The sequence below is a fragment of the Dermacentor andersoni genome, chromosome 2, assembly GCF_023375885.2.
Source record: "Dermacentor andersoni chromosome 2, qqDerAnde1_hic_scaffold, whole genome shotgun sequence".
NCBI lineage: Eukaryota > Metazoa > Arthropoda > Arachnida > Ixodida > Ixodidae > Dermacentor > Dermacentor andersoni.
Window position 1 is genome coordinate 125,124,040 of NC_092815.1, and position 13,032 is coordinate 125,137,071.

At 47.6% G+C, this 13,032-nt stretch overlaps 1 protein-coding gene across 1 annotated transcript in view; it reads left to right on the plus strand.

Annotated features, from left to right (window-relative positions):
- Positions 1–11,940: 11,940 nt before the first annotated feature.
- The window catches only part of Khc (kinesin heavy chain), a 134,414-nt gene continuing 133,322 nt past the window's right edge, over positions 11,941–13,032 (plus strand). Inside the window, exon 1 of the mRNA XM_050187834.2 lies at positions 11,941–12,449. Coding sequence (XP_050043791.1) covers positions 12,294–12,449 — 156 coding nt within the window. The 5' untranslated portion in view covers positions 11,941–12,293. The remainder of the gene's footprint in view (positions 12,450–13,032) is intronic.

Below are 13,032 nucleotides of genomic sequence, written 5' to 3' on the forward strand. Positions count from 1 at the left end.
TGGATGTGTTATTATTCATCCGTGTTTATGGCTTTCTAGTTCTGCATTTTTTGAGATTCTGGTCTGCGGTCATTTTTTTTTTAAACTTGACATTTTTAGCAATGGTTTGAACAACCGACAAGTAGTGATTGGGGTTACATTATTATTATTATTATTATTATTATTATTATTATTATTATTATTATTATTATTATTATTATTATTATTATTATTAGATATGGAAACATACAAACACAAAGGAAACTGGGACGGAACAAGCTGACAACTGCCACCGAGAGGGCACAACGCCTGCCTACTCTGTCAGAAGGAGGGAGTGAAAAGAGGAGAAGAAAATAGGAAACAAAGAGAAAAAAAAGGAAATAAACAAATTACAGAGACACAGACTAAAGAAAGTAAGAACACGGAAAAAAATTTCTATAAACGGGAGGCCAAATCAGTTTTCCACATTAAAGTTAGCAAGGCTCTATGGGCCTGGTCACGTTGAGCAGCACTCCCTCTCGGAAACAGGCAATCGTCAAGGGTCATACACTTGAGTCCAGTCAGTCCATATTCTCTAATTAGCAATGCACGTTGTCTGGCGAATGCGGGACACTCCAATATAAGGTGCTCAAGTGTATGGGTGATTCAATAACGTGTGGCAATAATGCTTTCTCTTACATGCACAACATTTACTTGGCAGTTGGCATGCAGCAGTGGTGATAGACAGAAATAATGGTGGAAATACAGGTGGGGAGTGCGGCCCGGCGTCTGGCTCAGCTAGCAAGCTGCCACTAGTTGAAATAGTAAAAGAAGATTAACCAACTGCATTGTCACCTCCATTGTATCATCAGAAAGCATGCATAGTTAAGCACATACTTTTCGGTTTGCAGTCTCACTGGAAACCACAGCTTACACAGGCAGCATATACAGATGTTCATTGCCTCTGATGCATAGCTATATCCTAAAGGTTTTTCAGATCTCCATTGCTTCCTTGGTCCCGGCCATCTCTATTTCTGTCCCCCTTTTATTTTTTTTCTCTTTTCTGCCCATACTGTATGGATATCACGCACTTTGCATTCAAGAGCCATCGCATTCATTCACCGACTTGCTGCGACACCTGCTGTTCTCGACAGGCTCGGCTGAATGCAGCCAACAAAACATTACGTCATGTAAAAAATGTTTGCTCTGGTAGGGCAGCAAAGGGAAGGTTCAGTGCAAATTTTTCTTTATGAAATGTGGACAGCTATAGTAGGAACCAGAAAAATCTGTTTTCCATACCGCAACTCTATGTAAGTGCCACCAGTGCCTGCAGCTTGCTGAAAGGGATGCAAAGCTAGCATGCACCAGAACTGGGACCTTTGCTGACCCCAACCGATGTGCCGGCTTACTGCTTCACATGCATAGTACATGCGTGCAGCTGCACCTTTTCTGCACATCCAAGACATTCTCACCTAATATTGAAGGCAAGATAATATCATTGATGGCTGCCAGCATTCTGGGATCGTTCTGCTACAGGCAGGAACCGTGCATGCGATGTTGTAACCATGGCGGTCGTGAACAAAGTTGTCACCATGTCTACTGGCACGAAACCGCAACTTTCGATTACGACTCCCGACAAAGTGGGGCTGGTTAAGCCTAGTGGCCTGTTAGTAGTGCAGCCGGCGAAGTGACTATTGGCAAGCCGTCGCGGGAAGCTCGCCACCAATATGTTCATACTCATAGACCTTATCAACGATTGAGCCTGAGACCAGACACGCAGGATACACATGCGGTCCCCTCCGTGTCCGAAGAGTCTGTCGGCAGCGTGCACGTTTTTATGTTCTCACTAAAGCATCAGCGATCAACTGTGAGATCCTACGCACGGTCCAGACTGGCGGCCGCAGTATAGTGGTGTACGGATCCACGTCTGGTGCCCTCCGTGTTCGAAAAGTTGGTCAGCAGCATGCACATTCTGGCCAGCAGCTCGGCTTGGTTGTACCACCTTCGGCAAGTCAATGTGCCAGTCTCACAAATAACACTGATCGCACGGTTGTGTATTCATGGCGTGCAAAAGGCGTATACATAATTTATTGTGCCCTTGCCTCGTTTCAGCATGGCAAGATGTCGATGGGTCATCAAAATCCGCAGGAGACAATTTTCAGGCCTGTCGGAGAAACTCTGCTTGCGTTTCTTTTGCATAGACCTGATGGCGATTTTTTTTTTTTGCCAATATTTTAATGTACGCTTATAAAAACATTGGATATAACACAGGCAGACTTTCGTGTCCCATGCGACTTTGTTTTAACGATCTTTGACTGTATTTATGGAAGCATACACGTTAGGCTGAGTGATGTTTTCACATAGTGACGGTGAAGAAAGACGCAGTGCCAAGCTGAGTCATGAATTGAACTTTTTATTGGTTGAACTTGCGCCCACAAATACAAGTGACACTCAGATGCACTATGAACCGGTGAGAACGAACATCAATATCTAGACTGCAGGTAATACCGGTGTCACACGTACACTTCTGATCACGATCGGGGCCGATCCGGATCGGTTTTCTTGATTGCGATCAACACTGGTCGCTGCTGCACGGTCCAACGATCTGGATCGAGTTATTATTGTCTGCTGATAATCAGCAACTTCCAGAACTGCATAATGTATTACATACAAATTCAGATTTGCAATATATGGTTAGAATTTGACAATATTTCAATTTCACAGCTTATTATTGCTTTTTAAATCTGTTTTATTTTTCTTTAGCTGCCTTCACTTGTTTTTAGCATTTTCAGAATACAGCTAGAGGGTGCAGACGTCAGCCTGCAATCATGATCAAGCAGCCTGATCGCTATTCTCAGATTGCGATCACCCAGATCTGGATCCTGCAGGATCGCGATCAAAAATGACCACGTTGAAGCACCCGATCCGGATAGGCCTCGATCGCGATCAGAAGTTTATGTAAATAAGAAAATAAGAGGAATAAAAAGAACAAGATGGTAAAATATGAAGACACCAACTAAGGGGAGTTGTCTTTATTAAAAACACATCAGTGTTGTAACGAATAAAGGTTTTCGGGTTATCAGAACTGTAGAATGTGTAGAATACCATGTTTTTTATAATTACCGCGATTTACGTAGTTGCCTATGTAGGTATATCAGTGAAAAAAAACATTAGTTGGATTTTTGAATGGGACCCAACTGGTTCCAATTGGGCTTCATGCAAAGTCCAGTTGGTTCAAATTAGGCATCATGAGAAGTTGGACATCACCGGAGCTTGGTATGCCAATTGGTCCCAACTGAATTCAATTGTAAGTCACTAAATGAGTAATCTCGTGAAACAACAAAATAGTTGATAATAGCAGATTTATAATGTAAGTTTTCAAGTAAAACATCTTTGTATTTTGGTGTGATCAACGGAGAGAAGCATTGAGCTTTCTGCCAAGTTAAAAATCTCTCGAAATTTTAACCATTTCTCATGAACCACTGGCACCACTTGGTCAACCAAATGTTGTTCACATATATAGCACCTGACATCTATTTCTCATATGTAGTGAAGTGGTGAATGTTGGTTATGTCAGTGAAGAGAATTGCCGTAGTGTGTTCTTGCATGAGTATGTGTATCTAAAGGATTTTCATGTACATCGGCGTCATGTCAAGGTTAGGGCCCATCTAGGTTTCTTTTTCCCATTGTTTTTTACGCTGGTCCCAATGAGTCCCAATTCAGTGACCAATTGTGTCCACTTGTGTTTCAAAATACCCAATTGGGTCAATTGGACCTGTTGGATTTTTCCAATCGGTGTCCCAAAACACAGTTGGAAATTTCCGATTTGAGCATCTTTTTTTTTTTTTACTGGGACATACTACCACAGCCACATTAAGTAAAAATTGAGAAATTTAATAAATTGGCCAAATCTACAGTTTAGTCTAATTGACAAATTTACCGGTTTTGTAGACTTGCTTAAAATCAACCCTTAGCACTCCGAGACTATGTGCAATTCATTCCAACTCCATTCAGGAATATCGGGCTTTCATTCCCATTCAATCTGCTGAAATGGTATAATCATTCAATTCTCATTCCATCCCCATTTCATTCCGAATGTACGAAAATGCAGAATGATTCCAGAATCATTCCAACTATGGAGTGGCCGCTCCACAGATCTGGTTGGGGGTGATAATATGCCATGCAGTCACTGCGTACGGCACTCTCACTGGCCACATTTTTAGACTGCACATACGCACGGGACTGCTCTTTTAGGACGGCCAAATCTTTAGATTGCACTATCACCAGGATCGATCCATGATAGAGGCTAGAAACACATGCCAATACAGAAGAGTGTGACGTCCTTAAAAAAAATTCGAGCCGTTCCACTTTGTGAAGGTGGATGACCAGCGAAGCTCTTTAACGCACGACACAGAGGTGACACAGAATTTTGAACAAAGGTACGAACTCGTTTACCGTGGTTTTTGTATGCATTCACGTGGACGACGGAACCGCCGCCCGGAGGAGCCGGCGACGGGACTGCCACCGCAGGACAGCAGAAGGAAAGTAGATATGCAAGTGTTTGGAACGTCGACAAAGAGAGGGCGATGCAAACGTAGACATGACCAGTGCGGGTCAAAGTATAATATCTGTTCTTATCAGCTGGTTATCTGATACAGGTTCTATTTGGACCCAAGATATTACTGCTTGAAGCCTGCTTCAGGATGAGCCCACGGTTTTTGCACAGGCGGAAGAAAAATGCACGGAACCCTAGCCATAAACAGCTTCGCTATAAAAATCCACAAAATCCTTGTGATGCATACATCTGAGAGACACATACGTAGTGCCATAGCCAATTGGCGACGCTAATTTTAGCCATGGGTACCCGAGCTTGGTCCATAAGAGCGGTATTGGAAACCCTCGTCCATAAGATGAAGGGCATGTGGCAAAAAAAAAAAATATGACCAGCTCCGTCCAAGGAGGATAAAAGCCTGGTGTGGTGTCGCAGTGTTTTTCTAAAAGCATTGGTGGTGTCAAGTATCCACAAACTATGTCCCATGCGCAATCTAAAGAAAAAAAAAAGGTCTTACATAGATGAGGTGTGCCTGTTCTCTTCTCGGCGCCACGCAAGTTGGCTGGGCACATCAGTCGCGTTGTCGCGAAGCTCGGATGTGAGAATTAGAAGCACGGCAGACATTACGTGAAATGCACAAGTAGCGTTGTCTATGAAATACCGCTGTTGTGTGGGAATACCTATATGTAGGTCAAACCGAACGCTGCATACATCATTGACTGACGGGGGCATGAATTATCATTGAAGCACGAACAGATGATGCACTTGCCTGCTACTGCATTGCCTGGAAGTATGAGCCACTGCTTCGGGGGATCAGATACTGTGCAGGAGTAAAATATACGTTGGCGCAAGATCTAGTTGCTGGAGTCCTTTCATATTAAGAGAATAGGCACGAACTACATTAGCGGAATATTTTTTGGAGGGGGGACGAAATTTAATTGTTTGACATGTTGCTGCACTTCTTGATGCGGCCACTGCACGGATGCGCATTTGTTGTATTCTTTCGACTCTGTAAACAGTTTCAAGTTTAGCGCCCGCTTTGTTCCTTTCTACTCCCTCCTCCCTAATTCTTTGTCTCCTTGTTGCGCTACTATGCATCCCTTAACAACCAACTCGCCCAGTAACAAATTTTACCTGCGTGTCAAAGCATACGTGGTAAATAGGCCCATAACACATTCCATACTTGCTGAGTATGCCTCAGCTAGGGCACTCTCCCATACTTTTAGTTCGCTCGAACATCACACCATCTCTTCCCCTCACCTGGGGGAGGAGGACCGCTCCGGGGAGACGTATTTACAATTGCTGGTAGCTACAGCGAGGCGTGGCACTTGCGGAGATGCCTGACGTTTGCACGCATGCGCGAGTAAGAGCGGGTGCGAGAGAGGAAATGTGGGGACTTTTGCTCCTTGAATTTACAACTCTGCTTAGTCACTACAGAGGAGTTTATAAGCGCATTGTATGTTTGTCCCTAGGCGTGCCGGCAGAAGTCGCGGGGCGCGGTAGTGCTGAACTTAGCATCGCAAGTTGGCGGCTGGACTTAGTTATATTTATTCAATCGTGTTTTTTACTAATAAAAACGTGTCATTATTTCGCATTATTGCCGGCGCCTCCAGGACACCAAAGCGGCGACGGGGACATCAAAGCTAGAACCCGGACTGGTCTGTGGTTTGGGGCTCGCCGAGGCCTGCGCTTGCCAGAAGAGTATAAGATCGGCTGTCCGCGATAGCGGACAGCCAATTTTTTTATGCGAACACCCCCTGGCACGCTTCGGCCTCCGCGGCCCCAACCCACGGGCCGCCCTGCTTCCAGCTTTGATCCCCCCACTACCGCTTGGGTGCCCTGGAGATCCTGCGCCGCCTGCTTCATTATAACCTCAGGTGCTCTCTTGAGGCCTCCGTTTGCCAGTTACATGTGCCCTCCTGGAGCAGTGCTTGTAAAAAATGCAATCTATCGTCGCGACTAAAGAAAGCGACCCGTGACTTACACAACACCATTGAGAACCTTGCCCCTTCAGACACAGCGATCACCAAACGGGGCGTTCGTGCATACTGCCTCACCGTGCGGGCAGCCAGCGGCGGAGCGTAAACAAACTGCACCGTACTCCGCCACGCCCGCATGTCTAGGGGACAAATGCATACAACACGCGTTAAGAAACCTCCGTTGTGCCTAGGCAGACTCACATATTCAAGAAGCAAAGGCCCCCAGATTTTCTCTCTCGCACCCGCTCTTACTCGCGCCTGCGCAGTAACGTCGAGCGCCGTGAGTAACGCCACGCCCCGCTGTACCTACTAGCAATTGTAAAAACGCTTCCCGGATAGCTGGGCAGCTGCGTCCTACATTATGGCCACTGCTGGTGGCCCAAATTAAACGCGTCAGTAGCATAGCAGTAACGTAGCCAAATTTTTTTCCCTGCAGGGAACGCATTTGACCTGGCACGGGGAAGGTGAGGAGGGGGGCACGTGCCCGAAGCGTGCCAGGGAGTGCTCGCATAAAAAATTGGCTGTCCGGATCTTATACACCCCTGGCACGCGCAGGCCTCAGCGAGCCCCAACCAGGTGGTGTTGGCCCCAACCCACAGACCAGTCCGGATTCTACCTTTGGTGTCCCCGTTGCCGCTTTGCTGTCCTGGAGGCGCCGCCAATAATGCGAAATAATGACACGTTGTTCCAATGAGTAAAAAACACGATTGAATAAACAGAATTACGTCCAGCCGCCAACTTGCGAGGCTAAGTTTAGCACTACCGCGCCCCGTTATTTCTGCCGGCGTGCTAGGGACAAACGCATACAACGCGCTAAGAAACTCCTCTATTGGCCTCGAGCTCCACCACTGGAAAAGCTGGCGCCACCGTCGGCGTGACGTGCTATTAGGGATCACGTGGACATAGCATCCGCGTCAGCTGCTTCGCGAGCGCCGAAGCGAGCTGAAAACGAGAGTTTAAATTCCCTCGTACGCTGCGGTCCTCGTTTAGTGGCGAGATTCTCCCGCTTCGAGTGTCTCCTTTACAACGCTTGAAAGCACCACAATAAGTAGTGGCTGCCTTTGAAGGCGCGCAACATGGTAGGCTACTGCTCGGTGCCGCAGTGCCGGACGTACGCAACGGAGCCCGGGGTCAGCATTATTCACACGTAGCCGTAGGACAAGAAGCTGCGTGAAGCTTGGCTCGCGAAACATAAAACCGGCAAACAGCCATCGGCTACAACTCAGGTATGCAGCAAGCACAGGCGCGAGGAAGATTTCTGCTACGGCGCCGGGTCTGTGATATATGTTCGGAAAACGCGCACTGAGACGCTCGCCCGAGTCCGCTGCCCGACTAATGTCATGACGGTTTGGTCTATGAACTTGTCAACGCTATAGATGCTGGCAAGTTCACTGGAGTGGAAAGGGAGCGCTAAGAAGCACATTAAAAAAATGATGGCATATGGTCATGTTTGTGTTGTGAATTAATGCAGTTGATTACAAAAAAGAAGCAGCGGGAAATCGCACGCTGAGAACACCGATAAACATACAGTGCGATGCAACTCGTGAAATAATATTGAAACGTCCAAGAATTTATAAGAGGAAAAAAAAAAAGATTGAATCGTCGCGACGGCACATCCCAGTCCCCGTCGAAGTCTCTACAATGAAATTATTTTGAACAACTCTGATAGCGCCCACGCAACAATGGTTGCATGTATATTGTCAAATGCTCATATTCTACGGCCTAAAGCTCGTGGCACGGTGCGAAAACGCGCACGCGGTGAAAGCGAAACAGTGCGCGGACAAGCATGCAGACGCGCAGTCGGTCGCTGCGAATCTGTGCGATCGCTGCATTGAGGCTTCATTCTATTACGCTCCATTCAGTTATACAAACACTATAAGAACATATATCACATAGTTTGCTCTCAGCGTTTACCTATCTTTCACGCAAGAAGCCGGTTCGGGAGACTCCATCGCGGCGACCGCGCGCAGTGGCGTTCACTGTACGTATTCGGTAAAGAGATAGCGTCTGTAAACGATTCTGTGCTTTCACTTTGCCCATGATTATTATTTAGACAGTAACAAACTTCTCTCGTTTCGAAAGTACTTACAGAAATGTCCGGGAGAGCTCGTGCGTGGTGTTTTCAGTGAGCGCTGACAGCAAAACCTATAGATATATAATCCACGTCAAGGAAAGGATCATGCTGTCTTCCAGAGATCATTTCTTAATATTCCGCAAAACTTAACAATGGTCACCCCGTATAAATGAGTGTGCATATAGGCAACGTTTCGACAATGAGACCGGATTCCTTGGTTCGCCTGCCGCTAGTCAATTGAAGTATCTGTCTTCGTGGGACCTCATTGTCTTATCTATGTTTTTGGGCTTTGAGCTGTTTTCGTCCTCACGCCTCGTGACCTTGACCGTTCGCGTGTGGCGCGGCTCCGCGACTCTGTATCCACAGGCTCCGTGGATCTTTGATCACGTACGCCAAGCTGCTACAGACGTACGTCCTGTGTGATAGCTGTTTGTTCACCCTTTCCCGTACAGCTATGCTTAACGTATAGACAGCGGCGTCTCGTACTGCTGCTGGAAAGGCAAACGTTAATTCAGCCCATGTATCCTCGCTTGTATAATATTCGGAAAGAATATTTCACGATTAAGCGTTCCGAATGTAAACGAAACGATCGCGTATACCAGCAGCGGAGGGTAGCATGACTTTGCGCGCAACAGTCCTGGTTGGGCCCCTCGTTGATGCTATACTGGCCCAACCCATTTCAGAGCAGCTTTTGGAGCAGCCAAAAATGCCTTTCGAAGTAGTAAAATTGACATTCGGAGCAGGTTTATGAACACGATCGTAAGCTATATTATATTGAGCTCTTACAGTGGGCAATACATGTGAAAGCAGTAAGTGGTCACTGGTTCATAAATTCAAACACTAAAAATGACTCACCTCTCCCCCCCCCCCCCCCCCCCACCCTTTTTTTTTATCGTAGTCCTTACTGTGGACTGCGACGAAGCAGTGGTGTCCTAAGTGTGCTTAAAAAAAATCACGTAAGCACTTGCACGTGCTACGTGCAGAATTCAGAAGCGTTTTGAAAAGCTTCAGCGTGATATATCTTACACCTATAGATATATCCTTTAGATGGAGCACTTTCTTTTTTTTTTTAATGGTACTGCCAGCGGTATTAAAGATTTACTTGTTTTCGCCTGTGCTGTGATTCACTGACAACCATCTACTTGAAGCACTGCGATGGTCGACAATGCCAGGGCTATTCGCTTTCGCTCGTCACGCAGCTCGATCGATGTGCGTTGAGCACAGTCGCGAAGTGCATGAAGACACACGTACGTACGCGCGTGACCTTTCACTGCACGTGTAGTGCTGTCAGATATTGGGCCGTGATCGGCGAATTGAGGTTGGAGCTTTCTGCCGACACGCGAGCCTTCGCCATTCCGTCCAGTAAGCGCAAAAACAAACTTCGCGAAAGCGTTCGCCGTATAGTTGCCGGCATGTCACCGCCGCGGACTCGATCTCGGCTTGCGGCCACCAAGCCCGTGATCTCAAGCCCAATCAACGAAGCCGTTTCACTGTTCCGAATACATTTGGAAGCCATCCAGCCGCGACGATCCTGCCCGCCACCGCGTCAGCTGGCAGCGAATTTTTTGTCATGATACAGCAAGGCTTAACCCTGCAGCAGCGTTTCGTCAGTATCCAGCGGCGAAATAAGTCCCTGTTCGGTGCCGAGCCGTCCAAAAATCTTGGTAGCGGCCGTACACGCCATTTTCACGCCGTGAAATCACCGCGCCAAGAAAAGCGGAGGATATAGGTGACAAATTGGATAGCGGTAGAGTTGTTCACGGCCGCCATGTCTGCGCCGATGTGTGCGTTATATTCGAAAAAATTGAGGGAGTAACACCATATAGCGTCCGAAACTTCGCTCACCGCGTTTTACATTGGCTATACAGGGGCGCGGGTTATGGCTCGGTGCCAGCGCGTTCCCTCGCTGCCGCCAGAAAATCGAGGTTGTCTCGTTGCCTAAGCGAGCCGTACGCGTCGTGGTGGAAGGCACTGTATACGGACAGCAACCCACGGAAGAAGCAGCAGTGCGATACATGACTCGGCCCACCGCCGAGCTAATGCAGCCACTGCTCCACGCTATGCCAATTCAGAGCGCTTGAGGGTATAGTGCCGCTTTTTGAAAGCGCAAGCGACCCCTTCGGCGCATAGTGGGCTCAGACTTCCCACATTTTGCTGAAATGTAGCAGGATGCAGCACAGTTCGCCTCTCGGCGCAGTTGGCGCATACTGGGCCCTCTGTATCTTATATCGCAGAGCACTCACTTAAGTAAATAAATATCGATTCTGGTAGCTTTTGCTTTATCCCAGGTTCGTAAAATATGAATCGGTGAGCATTTCCCGGCATTTATCAGATTACATCAACGAAACAATGAATGATTTCCCCTGTAAATTGGTTTCTACCGCCGAGCGACTGAGCCACAGGAGAAACACGCTATCCCTAAACAAGGAAGTTGTATGCTAATAAGTTCTGGTATATAACCTACTTGTTCCTAACATATGCGCAGGATTCAGAGTTATCGGTCTTTATTTCCACCTGAACATTCATGTTTTTTCTTTACTGAATATATTTTTCTAGACGAATTTTCGATGGACCTTAACAGTGTATCATCTTTCGCGTGAAGCCGATTATTTTGGTGACTATATATATCTGGTTCTTTAATTCTCTTGACTGAAACGTGTTGTATGACTGCAGATTCTGAAATATGAAAATAACCGCATTATTACGCGTGTTTGCGTGTGGCGACACCAGCGGTTCTAGGCGTTACTCGGAAGAATTAACTCTGTTAACTTTGCCGCTGATAACGTAAGTTTCAGAAGACTAACTAAACATTTTTGTGTTAACTTTTTATCAGAACCTTGGAGACAGTGTTTGTATGGTATATATGGAAGCAGTCGCATTTTAATGCCCCCACTCTTTTTTTCTTCTTTAATTTTGAAAACGCACTTGATTTGAGGATGAAATATCCATCACGGCAAAAGTGCTGTCTCAGCTTCGGGTGCAGTAAACTGCTACCACTTTGAGTGGCGCGTACTGCTATAATTGTTACTCTATGCAGCTGTTGGCTAGCTGTAGAATTTCCGAGCATACCGAAGCGCGAGCTTTGCACTTTTGCATCACTGCCGCCCATTCCTTCGAAGCCACTTCTTCGACTGGCTGTTTGTGCTCGACTGGCTGTTTGTACCGCAATACATAGGCGTGGATCCTGACGCAGTTTGGAGACCTCCGGGCATTAGCACATTCCTAACCGATTCAGTCGCGCTCACGTTGAAGTAGCCGCCGCGAAGCGAAGCGCCACCGTTAACTCGGGTTTTCGAGCCGAGATGGCACTGAGTCGGCGCGGCGAGCGCCCGGCGGCCGCCGCACGAGGCTCCCGACGGGTCTGACGTCATCTCGAGCGACTCCCGTCGTACCCTTCGCGGCTGGCTGAGCATGGCCGGTCGACGTTTCCAGTGATTGCCGAGTGCTGTGGTCATTCCCTTTGTTCTTCCTCCTTTGGATGCCGTGCTCAAGACAAACCCCTTGGCCGTGCTCAGCCATTGTGCTTCGCCGCTGCTCGACTGCTCGGGGCTCCCAGGGCGACCGCTGACCGGCCAGATGTTCAGCTGACGTGCGTAGCCTGTGCGGATCATGGAGACTGTCGCGTAGGCCTAAACCTGGTGGGATCGATACGCTGCGAGCATCGTGCGGTCATGCTCTTTATCTAGCTCTCAGCTGTGTGTATCTGTAGGGGAAAAAAAAATAGTACGCCATGCAGCAAGCCCCCAATGTGCCGGAGGCACCTCCGGCGGAGTGCAACATCAAAGTCGTCTGCCGGTTCAGGCCGCTCAACGATGCCGAAGAGCGTGCCGGCAGCAAGTTCATCGTCAAATTTCCCTCGGGCTCGGAGGATTGTCTCTCGATAGCGGTAAGTTCTGTGCACTTTTTTGCGTTTCTACAGACCCCCACGAGCTTTCGTGACGGTCAGACGCGTCGTGCGCGAGCGGCAAAAATTTTTTTCATTGATTCTCCGTATCGTTTACCCGTACCCTCTAGGCGTTGCCCCGGCTCGATCGCAACGGGACTCGCAGACGCATTGCTCATTTCTTGTTTTTGTTCTCGCTGCCCTTCTTTCGCACATGTGGCAAAAACTCAACGAAAACGCTGTCAAAGGTATGTCAGTGCGTTTATAGTCGTGCCTATCTAATAGCCACAGTGGCAGCTTCAGCATCGTTACAGCAGATCTTGGTGTTTGTTTTCGGCGGAACGGGGGCGCATTTACAGCTGGCGGCATTGCTGATGTGTGCGTGTGCCTGCCCATGCCTGCCCCTTCAGTTTGAGGTGCGCAGTCGCCGTTGCCCAAGTTTTAGTCTGATATTTCGAGCACGGTCAGTCCTTGCAGCCGCTGCGCCGCTCATGAAACTTTTCTTCGTTGCGCCATTTTTTTTTTCGCCTTCTCTCTTCTTTTTTCTTTGTTGCTTCAATAGTGATCGTAAACGCGGGTTTTGTGC